At 38.3% G+C, this 23,003-nt stretch overlaps 1 protein-coding gene across 1 annotated transcript in view; it reads right to left on the bottom strand.

Annotated features, from left to right (window-relative positions):
- Positions 1-16,787: 16,787 nt before the first annotated feature.
- LOC142160629 (uncharacterized) overlaps positions 16,788-23,003 on the bottom strand; it is a 30,749-nt gene continuing 24,533 nt past the window's right edge. The window contains exons 9-11 of the mRNA XM_075215492.1: positions 22,838-22,923; positions 22,602-22,710; positions 16,788-18,133 (exon numbers count right to left, since the gene is read on the bottom strand). Coding sequence (XP_075071593.1) covers positions 16,995-18,133; positions 22,602-22,710; positions 22,838-22,923 — 1,334 coding nt within the window. The 3' untranslated portion in view covers positions 16,788-16,994. The remainder of the gene's footprint in view (positions 18,134-22,601; positions 22,711-22,837; positions 22,924-23,003) is intronic.

The raw sequence follows: 23,003 nt of genomic DNA on the forward strand, positions 1-23,003 counted from the left end.
TTTTCAAAACCGCCGGAAAACTCTCAGCTTGATACATGTCCTTTCATGTGTAATAGAGGAAGCCGTGAGGAAAGCCCAATGAAAGGGCAAGTGTCGCGAAATTGAAGAACCAGTAATAGTCTGATTAGAGCAAGGTGATTTTGTTTTTCAATCTAGTTATTAATCATTCCTTTTGAGATTATAAACAGAACTTGCTATCAATTCATATACTTACAGCACAGTGGTCTTTACAATTCTCAATGGGCAATTCAGACATTTTAGAAAATGTGACTGCAGCCTAGTCATAGTTCTAAAGCAATTAATGATGAGAATATAGGAGTTCATAGCAAACTTTTATCATTTTATTTCCTTTGGAGATATTAAGTTACTATTAGTTTTTTTTTACTTCCATGATAGATGTCTCTTACTCTAAAACAACTATTCATCTATATAACAAATTGAGCGATGAAGAGCTGGGCTGAATACTGAGAATAAATTAAATGGCAAAAGAAACTCGATCCCAAGTTCAGACGTAAAAACAAAGCGCTGTAGTTTATAGAATTTTATGGCTGCAGCTCAAAAAAGCATAATGTATTTTCATCAATAAAAAAAAACAAACCAAAAACACAGAAAAAGACATGCCAAGAAATCTTACAGCCTCGCTATAAAATAATGATATTCAGCCTTCAGCCATGGCACAATAAAAAGGCTGGCACTCTTTTAAACAATTTGTTATGTACCATGAATAAATATAAAATATATTAGTTTATATAGGGACCTTATGGTGTCGACATTGCATACTCAACCCAGTGTGATAGCAGCAATGCGTCTGAACCAGGAGTCTGTTAGTCTGGGGAAATTGGTTGTAAGATTTTGTTAGGATTACTCTCAGATTTAATTTTTGGGCTCTGCCAGTTGAAGTTATTTTGATGGTTGTTTTAATGAATGCAGCATATATGGGGATATATGGTATATTCAGATCCAAAATCTCAGATTTTTCTGCATTTTATTTTCTAACTGTATAGGACACTATATTCTTGAATTTCTTTAGGAAAGTTGGAAAACGTAATGTGGCACTTAGTTATGGCCAGAAGTACGTCATCAGCGTACAAAGCTATACGGTATTTTTGGGAACCAATTGCTATACCCAATATGTCGGAGTTATTGTGGCTGAGAGGAGCAAATGGTTCCATGATCAACACAAATATTAAGGGAGACGGGGCGATGTCCTCCCTGCCTAGTACTATTGCTGGTAGAGGGTTGAGGTCAATCCATTAGCAAGGATGGAAGTTGATGGATTATGGTAAAATGAAGCTATTCCTCATTAGAAAGCTCCTTTGATCCCCCTGCTCACCAGAATCTGTTGCATAAAAGGTCATGCTACTTTGTCAAAGGCCTTTTCAGAATCAATGGCCACCATAAAGCCGGGGATACTTTGTTATTAACCACATGGATTAAATTGATGATTCTCCTATTTCTCTGAGGCTGAGGATAAAACCCAACTTGGTCAGGGTGAAGTCGTGAGTCTATGACAGATCCCAGTGACTTTTGAATCTAGTTTTAAATCCACGTCTTTGGGGCCCCAGCCTGGCTTGGGTATTAGCGCAGTCTCAGCTGCAGTGGTGGCCCATTCAAATTTTTCGTTTTCCAGCATTGAATCTATTGTGAGTGAAGCTAAGCTGATGGGGGGGGGGGACAGTATCTGTATAAAATGAATTGAAGATGGTTAGCCATAATGTAGTAGGTCTTCTTGTTTTTTGGGGGGTTTAGGAAAGAAAATTGTATGGGCCTTGTTAAACCTTGGGAAAGGAGTTTGAGCCTTATGCAGGCTTTGAAAATAGAGGAAGATTGTAATGTTAAACATTAGGGGCCTGATTCATTAAGGATCTTAACTTGAGAAACTTCTTATTTCAGTCTCCTGGACAAAACCATGTTACAATGCAAGGGATGCAAATTAGTATTTTGTTTTGCACATAAGTTAAATACTGACTGTTTTTTTCGTGTAGCACACAAATATCAACTTTATATTTCAGTGTACAAATAAGCTATCAAGTATTTGTATGAAGTTTCTTAAGTTAAGATCCTTAATGAATCAGGCCCTAGGATGTATAATATTCTTCTCTTAGACCATATGGGCTAAGTGATATATTATTGTGGAGGTTTGATATTACTTTAAAAACTTCAAGTTCAGTAATATCTTGGTTAAGAGTACCATTTTGTCACGAGAGTTTGGGTAATTTAGCTTCCTTTAATAATCTCTAATGTAACGTTGGGTTATCTGGATCAACGTTCTAAAGGTTTTCAAAGTAGAATTGAAATTTGGATATAATATCAGAGGTAGAAGTGACTGCTGTTATTACTTTGATCCTGTTTTATTTTTTGTGAATTAGCCATGATAGCCAGTATTCTACCCCCTTTGTTACCCCACCTACAAAATTTGTTTTTAGTGTAGTCCACCCTTAATTGTGCCTTCGCCAAAAAGAATCTCTCTAGAAGTTGACTCTCCATCTTATAAGTTTGAAGATGTTGATGAGACATATAAGTGGATTTAAGGAGTATAATATATTTATTTTGGTACTCCCATCTTCGCTTGGCCTGGTATGATTTAATGTAGCCTCTGAGCACTGCCTTTCCCAGGAAAGAACCAGGTCATCCAAGTATTCTAGATTATCGTCTACAAATTCTAACCATTTAGCATTTAAATATTGACTGAAATCATCAGATTGACCAAGAAAAGAGGGTAAACACCAACATTTGTGTGTGATATGTGGAGACTGTGTCTGACAGCATAGTCATGTCAGATCATGCCCCTATTTCTATCTTGGTCCAGAGTTACAAGAGATTATCTTTGAGAATAGTTGACCAGAATCCAAAAGAGGATCTATTCTAGAGAGAGTTCTGGATAGGTTACGTCTGTGGGGTTCAGTCTCCAGTGGTCACAGAGGGCGTGAAGTCTACTTAAGAGGTGAATACATTCCCAACTAGAGCTATGGAGATAAGATTTTATTTATCTAGCTTGGGTCAGAAACAGTGTTTAAGTCATCTCCGACTATCAAATTAGAAGTAGCTCTTTGTATTAATAGTTGAGAAACTGCTTGAAAGAAAATTAAATTGGGTGAGTTTGGAGCATATGCATTCAGAAACGTGAAATGTTCACTTCTAATTATAACCTCTAACAGAATATATCTCTTTTCCGGATCTGTAAATGAATCAGTTATGTCTCACAAAGCCATTCCTTGAGATAAGCACCATTGAGTTTTTAGTAGGAACACAATTTAAGGGACTAAGAGTTTAATTGAGAAGTCATTTTTTTGCTGCTCACTGGAGAATTAAGGCCATCCACATTCCAGGACAAGAACAAGGGTCTTACCCATGAAGCACCGCACCCGGTCCAGGGGATCCGGAGATGGCCCAAGAACTATGTTCCAGGGCCATCTCCGGATGGCCGCCCACACCTTGTCGAATTTATATGATTTATCATGAAGGTATTACATAATACTCTCCATGCTTGCGACATGCCATCATCATCATCATCATCATTTATTTATATAGTGCCAACATATTCCGTAGCGCTTTACAATTGGGGACAAACATAATAAACTAATAAACAAACTGGGTAAAACAGACAAAGAGGTGAGAAGGCCGCTGCTCGCAAGCTTACAATCTATGGGACAATGGGAGATTGACACATGAGGTTAAGTCTACATTTTGCATTTTGGCCCAGCCAGACTGCAAAGGTAAAAGTGACTCATAAGCTAAATGATCCTGTCACACAACAATGTTGGTCAGGGGGTGGTTGTCTTGTGTGAAATTGTGTAACAGGCTAAAGGCGGTGAGGTTAAGAGGGTGGTTGAGGAATATTATAAGCTTGTCTGAATAGGTAGGTTTTCAGAGAACGCTTGAAAGTTTGTAGACCACATAGAGTGAGTGCAGCCCGAAAAAAAGTCCTGTAACCGGGAATGGGAGGATGTAATGAGGGTGGATGAGAGACGCAATCTTGTGTAGAGTTGCCGAGTTGGGAGATATTTTGAGACAAGAGAGGAGATGTATGTTGGTGCAGCTTTGTTGATGGCCTTGTAGGTTAGTAAAAGTATTTTATATTGGTTTCGGTACAAAACAGGCAGCCAGTGTAGAGACATACAGAGTGATTCAACAGAGGAATAACGATTTGCAAGGAAAATCAGTTTTGCCGCAGCATGCAAAATAGATTGTAGGGGTTTGAGTCTGTTTTTGGGAAGACCAGTAAGGAGGGAATTGCAATAGTCAATGCGGGAGATAAGTGCATGGATTAAGGTTTTTGCAGTGTCTTGCGTGAGATATGTGCGAATTCTGGAAATGTTCTTTAGATGTATGTAGCATGATTTAGATATAGAGTCAATGTGGGGAACAAAGGATAGGTGTGAGTCAAGGATTACATCTAGGCAGCGAGCTTGTGGGGTGGGATTTATGGTTATGTTATCAACAGAGATAGAAATGTCAGGTATGCTCTTGTTGGTGGGTGGGAATATTATTATTGTTAGGTGGGATAAGAGCCTCATAGTTCAAGATTTTTATGCTATATTTTCCCAAAAAACTGAAGGAATTTACACCTAGATGCAAAGCACTTTATGAAAACAACATTAAGTTCGCATTGCTCTATCCTGCAAAATTGAAACTGATATTTGATGGTAAAGCCATCTTTTTCCAAGAGTGATTTGGCTAGAGAAGGTCCCAAGATTGCCAGCTTATTTGGACCTATACCCTGTAAATCACCCCCGACATTAATGATATGTAAATATGGTTTTCTTTTTTTTTCTGGCACCGCTTGGGCGCAGTGACCTTCGATCATATGTGGAGGAGAAGATGTTAAAAATGTTTGACCTCAATGTTATATGTGAATTATACATAGAGTATATTATTATGTATTTTTGTTTTTATGTTGTATTTTGTAAATGTGGTGTCTTTATTTCCAGAGATCAGAAAGGCATGGCTTTTTTTTAGGTTGTCCCGTGGTCAAGAGGAGAACCTGCAGGCCTGGTGTGAGTTCTACTTTTTATAGGTATTCAACCATATTGCCATCTCCCATAACTGGTGTAGGATGACAACCTAGAAATTTGCCTCACAGATCATCATCGGTGATTACATCTGCTCTTATCAGAATTATTTTCTGGAATGTGGGGGGGGGGCTTAGCTCCTCATCTAAAAGATGGAGAATACTCATGCATTTAAAATCTCATCATCCAGATGTGGTCCTCTGAGACCCATTAGAATGCCTACAAAAAAAGTTGTTCCCTCAAAGGTTATTGGATTCATGAATCCATATCTGCCCCATTTACGAGTAAAAAACGTGGAGTGACGATCCTATTAGGAAACCGTAAACAATATAATAAAGTTGATGTTATCCAACCGTGACTTTTATTAAAAGATTTCTCAACTCCTGATGCAACTCACGACCCATAACATGATTGTGGTGGGGATTTTAATATTACAGATAATCTGGATTTGTATAAATCTAACTATACCTACTTTAAAACCATATTTGCGTACAGAGGACATTCATATATCTCAGCACAATTTGGTAGATCCTTGGCGACTATTGAATCGTACCGATAGTCCTTCTAGTCATCACTCCAAAGGTCACAACACATTCTCTCGTGTTGATTATATGTTGATTCACAACACTCTTCTTGCATGAATTACGTACACGAATATAGAGAATATCCTTATTTCTGATCATGCCCCTACTATGATAGACATTGTGAAGTTGGAACGTACCTTCACAGAGGGCTTCCCATCATATTAAGCACAAAATTAAACTTTTCAATCTTTTTTCGGCAGGCAACCAAGGCGGTCACGGGGCCCCATATTATTGCATACTCTGCATAATAAAATAAGGTATAAAGAGACCGTTATCAGGCCTTACACTCATCTATGAATGTATGTTACAATTTGTTTAAGGCCAACCCAAGTCCCTCTACTTTAGATAATTATAAAAGAGTAAATGTTTGCTTGAGACTTTCTTGTTGAATTATACAAACAGTAGAATGGGATATGACACCAATAAATTTTACCGTTGGGGTAATAAAGCAGAAAAGCTTTTAGCTCGTTTGGTCAGACAGCAAAAACCAAGATCTTGCATTACTTCTGTTGTAAACCCATCCACAGGGAAGAGATGTATTTCTCCACACAATATTGCAACGCATTTCACTAATACTACATTAACTTGTATATGCCAAGTTTCGATGCTTCAAACATTTTATATAGATGCAAAACTACCTAGACTGAACACCTAATTTTAATGAACCATATACTATCTTATTGCCCAAGCCAGATAGAGATCCAGGGCTCATTTCATCTTACAGACCAATCACGCTTCTCAACCAGCACTTTAAGTTTTTGGCCAAAATTATGACAGATAGATTGCAATCCATAATGCCTTCTTTGTTGACAGAACATCAGTTGGATTTTACCAATGGCAAACATGCAGTGAAGGGCATAATTTTTTATATACATGCATTTGAACACCTTTTTTCACAGTTTATACAATATCTTTACAACAATCCCTGAACAGAACTTATTATTAATAATAATCAAGGCGATCAATATACATGTCTAGGGGTACTAGACAAGACTGTCCCTTATCTCCATTACTTTTTAATTTATCTATTGTGCATCTTATTCTTCCCTTCAGCATTGGGATGTTTTTCAAGGTATACAAGTTGGTAATTCCACTATTAAACTTACAGCGTTTGCTGATGATCTGCTTTTATATTTATCTAATCATCAATATTGTCTCCAGCACCTTTTGAACATGATTAATCAATTTGGATCTGGATTCACAATTAACATAGATAAGTCAATGGCAATGGCCCTGGGCTCCTCTATACAACATTCTTGGAGTAGAAATATTTATTTAAAATGGGCCAATACCTATATCAAGTATCTTGGGATATATTTATTATTATTATTATTATTATCGTTTATTTGTTAGGCGCCACAAGGTTTCCGCAGCGCCGAACATGGTACAAACAGTAGACTATACAGGGTAAAACAGTACAGGACAATAAACACAAAGTACCAGTACTTCAGAAACTCCAAGCAGGCAGATACAGTAGAGACGGAGCAGAAGAACAGGTATGGAGACAGGAGGGAAGAGGGCCCTGCTCATTCGAGCTTACATCCTAAGGGAGGGTAAACAAAGTCAGGCACAAAAGGGAGCCAGTGAAGCAACGGGGAGAGAGGAAAGGAGCCAGGGGAGAAACAGAAGGGTGAGTGGTTAAGTGGATGGTTGGTAGGCCTTAAGGAACAGGTGAGTTTTAAGTGCCCGCTTGAAGGAGCACAGATTGGGTGAGAGACGAATGGAGCGAGGGAGGTCGTTCCAGTGAAGGGGTGCAGCACGGGAGAAGTCTTGGATTCTAGAGTGGGAAGAGGTGATCAGAGTGGAGGAGAGGCGGCGATCATTGGCCGAGCGCAGGGAGCGGGCGGGAGTGTGAATGGAGAGGAGGCTAGAGATGTAAGGGGCAGTAGACTGAGAGAGAGCCTTGTAAGTGGTGGTGAGGAGTTTGAAAAGGATTCTGTAAAATAAATTTAATGTTGACCGTATTATTCATTCGGCTGTTTCTGAAGTCGTGGCAATATCTGCATCTCTCCTTTTTAGACAAATCTGATCAAAATGATCCCTTTTCCTAAAATACTGTATCCCCTACAAATCTTACCATTGCTTTTATCCATACAGGATGAAAAACTCTTGTACTCTCCCTTGAAGCGGTTTATTTGAAATTACAAAAAAGCTAGGATAAGCCTGAGGATTCTACAAAAAAAAACTAATGAAGAAGGTTTAAATATTCAGAATGTAATTCTGTATATCCAGGCTGCTGTTTGTAGATATATTAGGGATTGGTTCAAGCAACAGAATACCTTTATAAACATCACATAGGAACAACAATTTATCCAAAATATTGACCTTAGGTATTTTTTACATTTAGCGATTTCGTATCTTCATTTGAAGATTCTGGATAAACCCCTGCTAATTACTAACTGGCGAGTATAGCATAAGATCCGTCTTAAACGGTGTCTTAAGTGTCAATACTCTTTATTTCTACCCTTTTTATGTAACCTTGACTTTCAAGGGGATAGAGCTTCTAGTCCACTACACTTTTGGGCATTACTTTCGTTCGAGATCTTACTAACTCAATGCGGAAAAGAATGTTATCGTTCTCGGAGATGTGTTCTAAATTTAATTTCATTAGTGCCCCTTCATTAGTAGTTCTCCAAGCGCAACACTATGTGGCTTCTGTGGTGTCTAAGCTCCTTACAGGCGATTGGGATAATCCTCCTAATGCTGCATTGGTAAATACTAGATTCACTAATAAAGCTTTATCCAATTTTTATAAACTTTCCAGTATTCCTCATTATTCTATTAACAGACAAATGGGAATGTCTCACTGGTTGGTACACTTTTCACATATACACCTTTCTTCTATTCAAGAAACATTTTTGTATTCTAATCGCACGTTAACGCGAGTATGTATCACAAAATGTTTATTAAACTTTTTTATATATGGTTTATCGGTCACCCTCCAGGTCTTATTAATGTAGTTATTAATACTGTTTCTAATTGTCCAAAATGTCACCAACCTGAGGCCTCATTATATCATTGTCTATGGGACTGCTCATATATAAAACAATTTTGGATTCAAATTAAGGTATATGCCATGGCAGAGTTAGTTAATTTTGTTCCTGATTGGGTGGTGCTAGGGTTCTTGGACAAAGCTTTTAAATTTACTAAAGGTAGCAAGAAATTGCTCCTTATTGTTTCAGCAGTGGAAAAAAAGTGTATTTCGCAATATTGGTTATATCCTCAACATTCTTCTTTCATTATCATCATCAACAACGTTCATTTATATACCCCCAGAAAATTCTGTAGCACTTTACAATTGGGGACAAACACAGTAATAAACAATACTGGGTAATACAGACAAAGAGGTGAGAAGGCCCTGCTCGCAAGTTTACACTCGATGGGACAATGGGAGTTGGATACATGGGGTTAAGTCTACATATTTTATTTCAGTCTAGCCATATTGCAAAGGTAAAAAAGTGATATGTATGCTAAATGATCCAGTCACACAGCACTGTTGATCAGGATTTCAGAGGGTTGTTGTCTTGTGGGAATTGTGATAGGTGTGGTAATAGGGTAACCTAGTGAGGATAAGATGGTAGTTGAGGAATATTATAAGCTTCCCTAAAGAGGTGTGCTTTCAGAGAATGCTTGAAAGTTTGTAGACCAGAAGAAAGTCTTATTGTGTAAGACAGTGAATTCCATAGAGTGGGTGCAGCTCGAATAAAGTCCTATATACGGGAATGTGGGCATGTAATGAGAGTGGATGACAGATGCAGATCTTGTGCAGAATAGAGTTTTCGAGTTGGGAGACATTTTGAGACAAGTGAGATGTATGTTGGGGCAATTTTGTTGATGGCCTTGTAGGTTGGAAGGAGTATTTTATACTGGATTCTGTAAAAAAAACATTCAACCAATGTAGAGACTAACAGAGTGGCTCAGCAGAGGAAATCAATCTAGCCGCTGCATGTAAAATAGATTGTAGGGGTGAGAGTCTGTTTCAGGGAAGACCAGTAAGGAGGAAATTGCAATAGTCAATGCGGGAGATGATGAGTGCATGAATTAGAGTTTTTGCAGTGTCTTGTATAACATATGTGCGTATTCTGGAAATGATTTTTAGATTTATGTAACATGATTTAAATATAGAGTCGATGTGGGGAACAAAGGATAGCTCTGAGTCAAGGATCAAACCTAAGCAGCGAGCTTGTAGGGTGGGATTTACGTGTCCTTTATGGACACCTTCCATATATATTTCTTTTGTTTTAGATTTTATATCCTGGAAAAAAACCTTTATACTGTTTGTTTTTTTTACATAATATAGTAATGACACTATTAATTATATGTTGTAATTTGATTTTATGTTTGTATATTTTGAATTCAATAAAAAATGATGTTGGGAAAAAAAAGGGACACTATTGTCCAAATCCAGGCAGCTCCACCGCATCTGTTCAGGGATCCATCGTGGTGATTTGGAAAATCTATGTTTTTGGGCAGTTTTGAAAAGCACAGATGTATGAATGGGCGTACTGAGAGAATATCACTGGAAAAATTGGTGTTTTCAAAAACGCCATGTTACAAATCGCTGATCCATCTTCAAGCCATGATAAGAATACAATGGATGAGTATCAAGCAGCAGGGGTACAAACCGCTGGAAAAAACGCCAGAAAAATAGACCTGCTTCTGATAGCCTACAGCATGCGGTTTGAGCTGTCTTTCCACTCTTAACATTAGAGGAGGCACCATTAGCTTACGAATTATGGGGCAAGCATTAATTATTGATTAAGGGGGCAAAATTAGTTTATAATAAAATTAAGGGGGCAATATCATTTCATAATGAAATTAAGTGGGTAGTAATACTGACCCTTTCATTTCATTATAAATTAATTTGGACTCCTTAATCAATAAATAATGCTTTCCCCATCATTCAAAAGCTAATCATCCCTCTTCTTATGTGATGAATGGTAAAGTAGCTTGGGCAGGGCCACTCATCGCCCGTGGTTTAAGTTTTGACACCCAAACCGCTGGAATATACATCTGGCTGTTTGATGAGCAGCAGTTTCAAAGCCTCCAGAAAATATGCAGCTTTTATACATTTCTCCCTTAATCTATGGCAAAATCCATCTCTTCCATTATAGCGCCTACAACCTTATTTTGTATGAGGTGTAATAATGAGCCCATATCAGCAGAGAATATCTGATCATTATCATTGTGTATTTATACAGTGCAGCATATTCCTTAGCCCTTTACAATTGGGAACAAACACAGTATTAAAACAATACTGGGAAATATAGACACACAGAAAAGTAAGAGGGCCCTGCTCACAAGCTTACAATCTATAGAATGTTTCATGATTTTTTTCGTGTTAGATACATTCCACTTAAAAACACACTAGCACAGACTTCCATCTGTGTAATATGTGTGTATTATCTGATCTGTGTGTAAAACATTTCCCACAGTCAGAACATGAAAATGGCTTCTCATCTGTAAAAATTTCCTGATGTTCAATAACAATGGATTTACGTGTAAAAGATTTACCACATTGGGTACATGAAAATGCCTTCTCATCTCTGTGATTTATCTGATGTCTAAGAAGAGATGAATTCTGGGTAAAACATTTACTACACTTATAACATTAATATCGCCTCTCATCTGTGTGAATTTTCTGATGTTTAACAAGAATTGACCTCTGTGTAAAACATTTCCCACATACAGGGCATGGAAAGGGCTTCTCATCTGTATGAATTATCTGATGTTCAATAAGAACGGATTTACTTGTAAAAGATTTTCCACACTCAGTACATGGAAATGGCTTCTCACCCGTGTGAGTTCTCTGATGTATGATTAGATTAGATTTCCGTGTAAAACATTTCCCACACTCAGCACATGAAAATAGCTTCTCATCCGTGTGAGATCTCTGATGTATGATAAGATTTGTTTTACGTGTAAAAGATTTGTCACACTCAGTGCATGGAAATTGCTTCTTATCTGTATGAATTATCTGATGTTCAATAAGAACGGATTTACGTGTAAAAGATTTTCCACACTCAGTACATGGAAATGGCCTCTCACCCGTGTGAGCTCTCTGATGTATGATTAGCTTTGATTTACATGTAAAAGATTTATCACACTTCGTGCATGAAAATGGCTTCTCACCTGTATGAATTATCTGATGTTCAATAAGAATGGATTTACGTGTAAAAGATTTGCCACACTCAGTACATGGAAATAGCTTCTCACCTGTGTGAGTTCTCTGATGTATGATTAGATTTGTTTTACGTGTAAAACATTTCCCACATTCAGTGCATGGAAATAGCTTCTCACCTGTGTGAGTTCTCTGATGTATGATTAGATTTGTTTTACGTGTAAAACATTTCCCACACTCAGCACATGGAAATAGCTTCTCACCTGTGTGAGTTCTCTGATGCATGATAAGATTTGATTTTGGAGTAAGGCATTTACCACATTGAGAACATGTAAATGGCTTCTCACCTGTGTAGACTCTCTGATGTGTAATAGAAGATGTTTTCTGGCAAAAACATTTACCACACTCAGAACATGGACATTGTTTATCCTTTCTATAAGCTATACTATGCTTTACCATATCTGATTCAGGAGACCATTGTTCATGGTTAAAAGGACCAGATGATTTATCTGCACTGTGAAGTACTGGATGTGTATTTGGAGTAATGGGGTTTTCTCCTGAAGAATCTGGTGTGATGTTATCTTTTATTTCACAATTTGGAGAAAAAATGTGATGTTCCTCTGAGCTATTATTGTGTCCATCTGCAAGAAATAAAATAAACATACATAAGTTTGTAATGCTTCCATGGGGTAAATCTTTTTCACATAATGAGGTGCACAAATGTTTGCCCCAAAATGCCCCAATTAGAAGTTAATTCAATATATCACAGGCTTTACAATTAAAAGAAATAAAATGCTAAAATTTTAACATTTCCCAATAACCCTCCTATCAAAAAACACATAACAAACATGTTACAACGGGGATTTGTTTAGTGAACACGTTAACCTGGTTACCATCTATAGGATCATTCGCTCTACTATAGACTTGAGACACATGGACGCTTTTCTTTCAGATGTTTATATGTCTTCGTGATTTATTTGTTTGTATATATTATGTTCTTGTGACTTTTGAGTTCTAATTAGCGCTGAAAGTTTTATTTTAATTTTTTATTTCATGTATGACAGGTTTGTTCAAATAAGTGCCAATAATTCCATTTTATTATAACTTTATCACGAAGGTGTTACCATTATTTTTTTTCAAAACTCAGCTCCACTTGGCTTTTTAAACGGGTCACTGCAATTTTTGTCATTTTTTTTTTTTTTTTAATTAAAATGAGAACCATTGTCTCCCATTGTATTGTGATTTTGTTTGTCTCTGTACGGCGCTGCGGATGCCTTGTGGCGCCTTATAAATAAATATTAATAATAACCAAATAGCAGAACAGAGGTATGAACAAGCGCTACTGAGGGTGAAGATATAAAGGTGGAGGGGGTGTGACATCTGTCCGTTCCCATCTTTGTCTCTCCTACTCACTTATCCTCAAGCACCCGCCCAAGGATTATTGTATTATAGAGGTTATTTATCACCAGCCAGAAACTGTACCACTGGATTAGAACCTACACCTCGCTGTCCAAAATGTATCATTCAGGGATGCATCTCTGGAACAATGTTTGTGGGACTGCCACGTATAAAAAAAAAAATCCAAGTTGAAAATGATTGCCTAAACACCTCTTAAATTTTGCCCCCCTCTACTCTGAGTGGGCCATCTTGGATATCCCTTCTACTGAAGCCAAACTTACAAAATGATGTAAAGCTACTTTTAATTATATCAGAAGCAGCTAAGAAATGTATGCTCCAATATTGTACATATGCCGCCCCACTGTCGTTATCCCTATTTAAGGAAAAATTGTTCTCTCTCTTTATAATGAAAGGGCTATAACCATCTCTTCACAAAAAAAAACAGGTTTGCACCTTCTTTGAAGTTCAGGAGAGTTTAATTGAAACTATGGCCATCTATGCAAAAATACAAATCAAGAAATGTTTCCAATCAACCGGCTGGTACAAGACAAGATCACTTTTAGAAGACCCACCAATTTTAGTTGATCGATAACATACCATGTCCCAAACAATACCCCAGACTAATTCCACCTAGATATTACCCCTGAAGTTCCTTGCAAGATCCCCACCCGTCACCCCTGAATAAAGTAGAAAGGAAAAAAATTGATTTGATTTATAAATTTGCTGTTACTATGTAAAACTGTTGAGAGACTAGCTGTAGATGATGTATAAACATTTTTGTGTACTATATGAAGAAATGTAATATTACAAGGTGACTTACTATATATGTAAATTACTTATTTCAACACTCTAATGCTTTGATTGTCCCAATGTATAATCAATATCTCATCATTTATATAGTGTATGGCTCCTCTTTTTATACCTCCTCTATATTGTAATTGTAGCATAAATCTGTTCAATTAAGACATAAAAAAAGAATACATAACAAAGAAAATTCTAGAAAACATAATGTGGGTTATGAATTGACGCCGATACCTGGCAGAGTATTGGGATCCATTAAGTGTGTTTCAGGAATGGATCCATTCTACAATCAGGAGAAGTGTGCTGGAATATAAACTATGTAGTCCTACTAATAAGGACTCAGTAACCCGCAGTAAAAGTGCAGATCGATGGTACATATGAGCAATTAAGTGACTCATAATATGTGTACAGATAGAAAGATTAAAACAGTTATAATGTATAAAACAATGATAAGGTCATTGCCCCAAGGATGGTTGTTCACCAAAGATGGTCTCACCCAGTAAGCAGGTTATATTCGCAGGAGTGTAAACAATAAAGTCCCACAACTGATAACGTAGTTACAGGTGGACGGTATACAGGAACACTTGAATATATCCCGAATTGAACCAAGGCACGTGAATGCAAAACACAGGTTTTATAGCCACTAAGATGTTGAAGAATGATCCACAAGTAAAAGGTATTTTACTGTGGAAATCCTTAAAAAGTTACTCAGACATTTGTTAGAAGGGTGTAAGAGGACATGTAAAAGTGAAAAATATGTCCTTAACGTCAAAAAGATAAATGAATTATTAGAAATCCAGTTTAGCTTATGCATGCGTATAGTTTTAATACAGACTATGCCGTGAGTCATCACTATCAGTCGGCACTTACATCTGCCCTGTAGTTGGTGCAAATGATACAGCTAAAAAACCCTGTACTTTAGAGAATCACAGGACTTGAGTGGTCAGCATCTGCATTGGCGCGCCCTTACCGTCCATTGCCTTCATTCTTCCACCCCTTTCCTCCAGCGTTCTGCCCTTCATGTCGTAGGCAGTCGTGTAATTTACCTTCACACATGAATTGCATTCACTTGTGTTAATTGGCGTAAGGTCTGTTTCTAAGCATGCAAAGATCGATTTCATGCAAGACACGGCACACAAAGGGACTTGCGCCCAAACGTGCATCAGGCCCATAATCTCGAAGTGTGTGAGGTAGTGATGGTAGAAAGCAGTTCACATAAGAGAGGCACGAGCTGCCATAACTTTTAACGGAATCACAGTGTTATTCTTTTGTGGCTTACAAAGCGGTAGATCAAAAAGTGGGTCATTGAAAAAAGAAATTGCTGATTGGCTCTTACAGCAGTTTAAACTCTGGAGCCAGAGTGCTCTCTATGACAAATCCACCAAACAAAATAGAAACTAGTACCATGCGCCTATGTAAAGTGACTGCGAGGATGGCGCCAGTCCCTGCCACGGAACCATTTGCTCCAGAGGTCACAAATCAGTAGGCAGCAGGGTAATCACTGTATACTCCAGTCGTCAAAACTCAGGGACACTGGTGCAGGTGTTAGGACCACTAGAATCCCATTCAGAGCAACTCCAAAGCGTCTCTTAAATAATTCGACCTGGGGGTAAATGTATTATGGTCCGGTTTTTTCAACTCGCGGGAGATCGGCGAGTTGACAGCTAAAATTTAAAGCGGCGCTGGCTTGTAAGACCTACCTTACACGCTCCAGGTGCACGAGGGATGTTATGGCCGGTAATGCTCCTCAGGTCAAGAGGCTCAGTATTATAGCCCCACGTGGGTAAGATGTCTGCCAGATGCAGTATCCTTTATGGCTGGACTCCTGGTTATAAGTACTGTATGGAGCCAGAGTACACAAAGTACCCACTAACCTGCTGCTGTCCCCAAGGTGACGCCAGAGCGATCAGGAATCCCCAGGTGCAAAATCGGCACAGAGTGTCCCGCTCACTGCATGCAACACTCAGAAATATTGTTAAAAAGTTAAAGGCGCTACCTTTAACCAGTTATATACAGCTTTCCTCAAAGGTTCAAAACAGGTTGCCATAGAAACACCAGTGTAACCACAATCTCCAGCCAGGAGGCAGTTTATGAAGAGGTGTCAAAGAAATTCTGTAAGGGAGAGCAGCCCTCTCTATCAATAGAAACACTAAGTGGTGAATGTAACAAGGAGCGATATGTGAAAATCTACGTTTTCCATACATTTTTTTGGCAGTTCTAAAAAACGCATGAATCGGCGTACTGATGGAATATCACTGGCAAAAATGGTGTCTTCAAAAATGGCATGTTACAAATGATAAAAATACAATGTATGAGTATTAAGCGGCGGGGCTGTAAACTGCTGGATAAAACGCCAGAAAATTAGACCTGCTTCTGTTTGAGCCATCTTTCCATTCATAACATAAGAGGAGCCACCATTAGCTTATTAATTATGGGGCAAGCATTAATTATTGAGGGGGTCAAAATTAATTTATAATGAAATTAAGGGTGCAATAATATTTTATAATGAAATTAAGTGGGCAATAATACTGCTTCTTTAGTTTCATTATAAATTCATTTTGCACCCTTAATAAATAATGTTTCCCCATAATTCGAAAGCTAAACGTGCCTATTAGAAGCAGGGTAGTTTAGGTGTTTTGCATTTTCCACACATCGCCAGCGGTTTAAGGATTGACCCGCAAACCGCTGGATAACACACCCAGCAAGTTTGGAGATGGAAATCTGGTAATGTGCAGCAGTTTCACAGCCGCCAAAAAATATGCAGCTTGAAACATTTCTCCCTTAATCTATGTAAAACTCCTTTTCTTCCATTATAGCACCTACAACCTTATTTTGCAAGCGGTGTAATAATGAGCCCGTATCAGCGGAGAATATTTTATCATCATCATCGTTTATTTATATAGGACCAGCATAGTCCGTAGCGCTTTACAATTGGGAACAAACACAGTAATAAAACAATGCTGGGTAATACAGACGGAGAAGAGGGACGCTTCTTGCAAGCTTACAATCTGTTGGATGTTTAAAGATTTTTTTTTGTGTTCCACTTAATAACACACAAAACACTGACTTCCATCTGTGTTAATGTGAGTGCATTATCTGATGTCTAACAAGATTTGATTTGTGTGTAAAAGTTTTTCCACAGTCAGAACATGAAAATGGCCTCTCACCTGTGTGAATTTTCTGATGTTTAACAAGAATTGACCTCTGTGTAAAACATTTCCCACATACAGGGCATGGAAAGGGCTTTTCATCTGTATGAATTCTCTGATGTTCAATAAGAATGGAATTACGTGTAAAAGATTTACCACAGTGGGAACATAAAAATGGCTTCTGACCTGTGTGGTTTCTCTGATGTATAATAAGAGATGCATTCTGGGTAAAACATTTACCACACTCGTAACATGAAAATGGCTTCTCACCTGTGTGGATTTTCAAATGTTTAACAAGAATTGACTTATGTATAAAACATTTCCCACATACAGGGCATGGAAAGGGCTTTTCATCTGAATGAATTCTCTGATGTTCCTTAAGAACGGATTTACGTGTATAAGATTTCCCACACTGGGCACAAGAAAATGGCTTCTCACCTCTGTGATTTGTCTGATGTCTAACGAGAGCTGCATTATGCTTAAAACATTTACCACACTCATAACATGAAAATGGCTTCTCACTTCTGTGAATTTTCTGATGATTAACAAGAACTGACCGCTGTTTAAAACATTTCCCACAAAGAGAACATGGATATGGCTTATCATCTGTGTGAATAATCTGATGTTCAATAAGAATGGATTTACGTGTAAAACATTTCCCACATTCAGTACAGGGAAATGGCTTCTCACCTGTGTGAGTTCTCTGATGTATGATAAGATTTGATTTTCGAGTAAAGCATTTACCACACTGAGAACATGTAAATGGCTTCTCACCTGTGTGGACTCTCTGATGTCTAATAAGAGCTGTTCTCTGGGTAAAACATTTACCACACTCAGGACATGGACATTGTTTATCCCTTCTATAAGCTGCACTATGCTTAACCATATCCGATTCAGGTTGTTCATGGTTAGAAGGACCAGATGACATATTTGCACTGTGAAGTACTGGATGTGTATTTGGAGTAATGGGGTTGTCTCCTGGAGAAGCTGGTGTGATGTTGTTATCTTTCATTTCACAAATTGGAGAAAAAAATTGATGTCCCTCTGAGCTATTATTGTTGTGTCCATCTGCAAGAAATAAAATAAACCTATAAGTATGTAATGCTTCCACCAGAAAAGATGTCAAATGTTCTTTTTTTAACACAATGAGGTGCATAAAGCTTTGCCTCAAAATGGCCCAATTTGAAGTTAAAGAAAGCCTGTGATACACTATCTGAACAAAAGTATTCAGATGCTTGACCATTACACCAACAGGAACTGTAATAACATTGTATTCAAATACATATACTTTAATATGGAGTTAGACCCCTTTTGCAGTGATAACAGCTTCCACTCTTCTTGGAGGACGTTCCACAAGATGTTGGAGTGTTTCTGTGGGAACTTGTGCCCATTCATTCTGTAGAGCATTTATGAAGTCAGGCACTGATGTTGGAGGAGAAGTTCTGGCTCGCAATCTCTTCCAGTTCATCCCAAAGGTGTTCCATGGGGTTGAGGTCAGGGCTCTGTACGGGCCAATAATTCTACTTTACTTTCTCACAAAGGGATTTTTTGCCAACATTATTTTTGGCGACATCAGAAAGGGATATTTATCCACCTTCACATATTTACCAGCGCTGTCTTTCTTGGTATAAGAATTTTATTTCTTTATAGAGTTTGTCACCTAACCAGGGCCTGATTAAGGGTTGAGGCCACCCTAGGCTAATACGCCCCCTTGCCTTCCATGACAAGCTAAAGGTAAACAAAATAAAAATGGAATAACTTTATTTAAAGGGTACCAGCACACAATGTATACAAACAGTATAGAAAGCCCATATAAGCCAAAATAGGTAACTGTACATAAGTATGGAGCGGGCGCTGTAGCACCCCAACTTTAACACAGAAGAATGTACACAAAAACGAAGGCAAATAAGTACACAATTAGGCGGTAAGAACTGTATTGACATATTAATTGCCAAACTATTGAATGATAAATCAGAGTGTGAGGTCTATTTTCTGTATTGTAATGGGGAAGGGAAGGAGAGAAAGGGACATTAGGGAGAGGAGAAGACTGAGACAAGTCATAGGACTGCCGGCGGCATATAGTTTCGACTTAGACAGGTTACAGGAAGAGGGATGAAGTGTTCCGAGGCTGTTTAGGTATGCCGAAATTTTTTACATCAATGCCAGGGACCATATTTTATTGATGAGGTGCTGTCTAGATAGGGGTGGGGGGGGTGTCTTTTTTTCTCCAGTTCTTGGGCACTAGGTATCTGGCTGCATTTATGATATGTGTGGACACCTTCTCTGTATATTTATCAAGAGGCTCCAGTGGAGAACCCAAAAGGAAGGACCAGGGACATTTAGTAATTTGAATCTGTGTAACTTCACTAATTAAAGCAGTCACATCATCCCAGAACATAAGCAATTTTGGAGCAAGACCACCAGATGTGGAGGAATGATCCCCGTTCGCCACATCCCCGCCAACATAGGTCAGATGTGGTCCTGTATATTGTTTTCAACCAAGCTGGCACAAGATACCACCTAAATAGATTTTATAAGGGTTTTCTTTCACAAGAGAGGAGATAGAGGTATTTGAGACCCGTTCTCTGATTGTTTATCAATTGTCCTCATCTGGTGGCCTGCACAAATCAGCTTCCCACTTAAGTTCGTGGGGAGGGTTATTGGTCTGCTTAGAGGCGACAAGTAGGTTGTACAAGTAGGAAGTAATTCCTCTCTGAAGGGGGTCTCTTACACAAACAGATTCCAAAAGGGGTCAACTCTCTCGTAATGTCAGGTTTTGAGAGGGATTCAACATGTTTTACCTAAAAAGGTACACAAAAGGGTTGATTGACAGAAAATCAAATTTTTCTTTAAGGATCGCCAGTGAAATACAATGAGCAGACTCAAGTACATCTCTAATCAACTTTCTGCCTCCCATGTGTCAGGACTAAAAACGCGAGTGGCATTGTCCTGGTGAGAAAGCAGGCTTAGCCCAGAGAGGCGCTATGGGAGAGGGTATTGTGATAGTCTTAAAATGCAATCTGCAGTATTCCCAAATGTTGGAAGTAAAAGAAATAACGGGTTGAGTTTTCATAGTTCCAGGTCTGTCACTCGCTGACTTCCCCAACGTTGAGCATAAGAAAGACACCTTGCAAGCGGCGGATTCCAGATCTATCCCCCGTGGGCCAAGTGGGTATCGTTATTATGGTTAATGTCGGGAAATCCCCTACCTCCATTGTGTGTGGCTGTACGTAACCTCACAAAGCTGGTACGCAGGGGTTTGTGACACCAGACAAATTGTGAGAACCAGCGATGGAGCTGTTAAAGGTAATAATTTTAATGATGATTTCCTTCATGCCCCTCTCCCCCAATGTTTAGGTTCGCGTATTTTCGAAACCCGGCCCCACTTGGCTTTTCAAACAGGTCACGGAAATCTTTGTCACTCATTTCATTTTCATTAAAATCAGAACCAGGGCGGTTTAAGTTCTTTAAATTGTCACACATCACCAGAGGTTTGAGTTTTGATCTTCCAAACAGTTGGGACACTTAAAAAAAACAACCTTAAATTCCTGGGTAAAGAGGGGAAGAAGTTTCTGCAGCTAAATTTAAAAGTACCCAAGCTCCTGTTCCCGCATATTATACAAGCAAAAAAAAAGAAGGACTGAAATAGGTGCACTATTGCTCTCAAATCTCCATAAAGGAGAATAGAACCAGATAAAACTTAACTTGTATTAACTGAGTATATCAGCAAAATATAAAATAAAATGGTTTGTATCTAAAACAATGTGTGCTATTAAAATTCGCTGGATGCGCCTCTAAGCTCCATAAATGACTATCATGAGAAGATAGACTTATCCTATGCTTGATATCTCAAGTCTATATAAATTGTGCTTCAAATAGCTCCAAAACCACATCTGGTAGTGGATTCATTCCAAAGAGACAAGTCTAAGGGCTAGATTTACTAAGCTGCGGGTTTGAAAAAGTGGGGATGTTGCCTATAGCAACCAATCAGATTCTAGGTTACATTTATTTGGTACCTTCTACAAAATGACAGCTAGAATCTGATTGGTTGCCACAGGCAACATCCCCACTTTCTCAAACCCACAGCTTAGTAAATCTAGCCCTAAATCTCCTAGCAGGTCTATTATCGGCAACTGCCGTATATTTGTAGATAAGTGTCTTGCTAACTGCCTGGCGAAAGCTCCAACTGACTTGGGATCTGCAAATTGCTAAATTTCAGTCTAAATATAAATTGGCTAGTAGAGGCATCCAGCGAAACGCCGACGCGCGCTTCGCTGTGTGTGCTTAGTCGTGGCTGAACGAGAACTAATCTGACAGCTCTTATATACTGTCAGTATGGGACAACGGTAATTAGCCTTTGGAGATTTACTCCAATCAGGCGGAGGTAGTTTGATTGATAGAATACGTGGCCAATCCTTATTCTGTTACTGTTTTAATATCACATGGAGTGAACACCCAATCATATTCCTATACGTGTTTAGCTTTAGACTCTTGTACCAATCCGCGGGTGCTTAAACATTCAATCTTTTTAGAGGACTTTCTGTTGGTCCATAGTAGTCATAGCAACCGCTGTGTGAATAAACATCTTGTAATTCTATTACGATCGTAAATAATATTAGAACGAAACTTATATTGCATTCCTATTCTAATCATTTGGCCATATAACAATGCCTCCACAAGTCAACCAGTTCATGTTATATTTAAGATCGGTAAAAATAACGATCATATATGATACAGCTTGGCATGTTAACAGGTAAGTATAATTGTAAAACAGATTTTTGGAAGAAATTATGATGGAGAAAATCCTGCTGAGCATCGACCAATAATGCATTAATTCTTCGTTTCGGACAAGCTTTAAAGTGACATGCATATTCCAACAATAATAACACTTTCATTGCTACTGTATGTGACCATTAGTGTCTAATTATTATAATTATTAGTTGTTAATTAATAGGGGTACTATAGAGCTATTAATTTGATTTATGTGCAGACCTCAAGAGTAACACAATCACGAATAAATAATAAAGAGTTATTATGTTACTAAGTGTCTGTCATACCCCCCTCCTCTCACCCCCTCCTACTCCTTCTGGTCCCTCTCCTTCCCTTCTCTTATAATTAAATTTTACAGGGAACACCTTGTGTTTTTGTTTCATTGTTTATTGTTTTTTCTTGTTGTTTCCTCTCTAAATGAAAAGTTGTTGGTTTTTTTTCGAAAAATGTTAAATGCTTATGAAAAGCCTTAAACTTATATTCTGTTTATTTACAAGCATGGTTCACGACACAATATGTTACATTATATTTGGCCTTTAGTAGTCGGGCCATCTCCTACTGAACTCCTGACTATGAACAATTAAAAACACCTTTTGTCAGGGAGAGAGCAGAAATCTAATAGGGGCTAAAGGCTCCTGACTCCCCCGTCAGGCAGATACTTTTATCTCATTAGCTTGTACTGACAGAGGAGGGTGTAGAATAAGAGATTGTTGTAGTGACTTAACATGGAGAATATGTGACTCTGTATTTAGTGTGTATTACTCACCTGTGCTGATATCTGTAGGGATTTCCTCCTCCTTATACTGCTGATCACCCCTCACATACGTCTCTTCTTCTCCCTCTATATCTTCTACTTTAACATTGGTCAGGTCTCCCTAAATATCCACAAAAAATATAAAGTGAGATTACTAAGAATATCAGTGTGTAAGACCCACACAGCTTTATTACACATAGAATCACTTTGATATTTTGGTGGTTGGTTGGACCCTTAATTTCATCTACCTGATAGTCCTGTGAGATATTGTGATTTTCCTGTAAAGAAAGAGGACGGGGACATCTCTCTGGGGTATTTCTTTTACTGGGTCCATCTGTAGGAAACACACAGTGACTGAATATATATTGTATATATGTGATTATGATGTGTTTATCTAGGTGGTCCTCAAAACTG

The sequence above is a fragment of the Mixophyes fleayi genome, chromosome 6 (assembly GCF_038048845.1).
Source record: "Mixophyes fleayi isolate aMixFle1 chromosome 6, aMixFle1.hap1, whole genome shotgun sequence".
NCBI classification, from domain to species: domain Eukaryota; kingdom Metazoa; phylum Chordata; class Amphibia; order Anura; family Limnodynastidae; genus Mixophyes; species Mixophyes fleayi.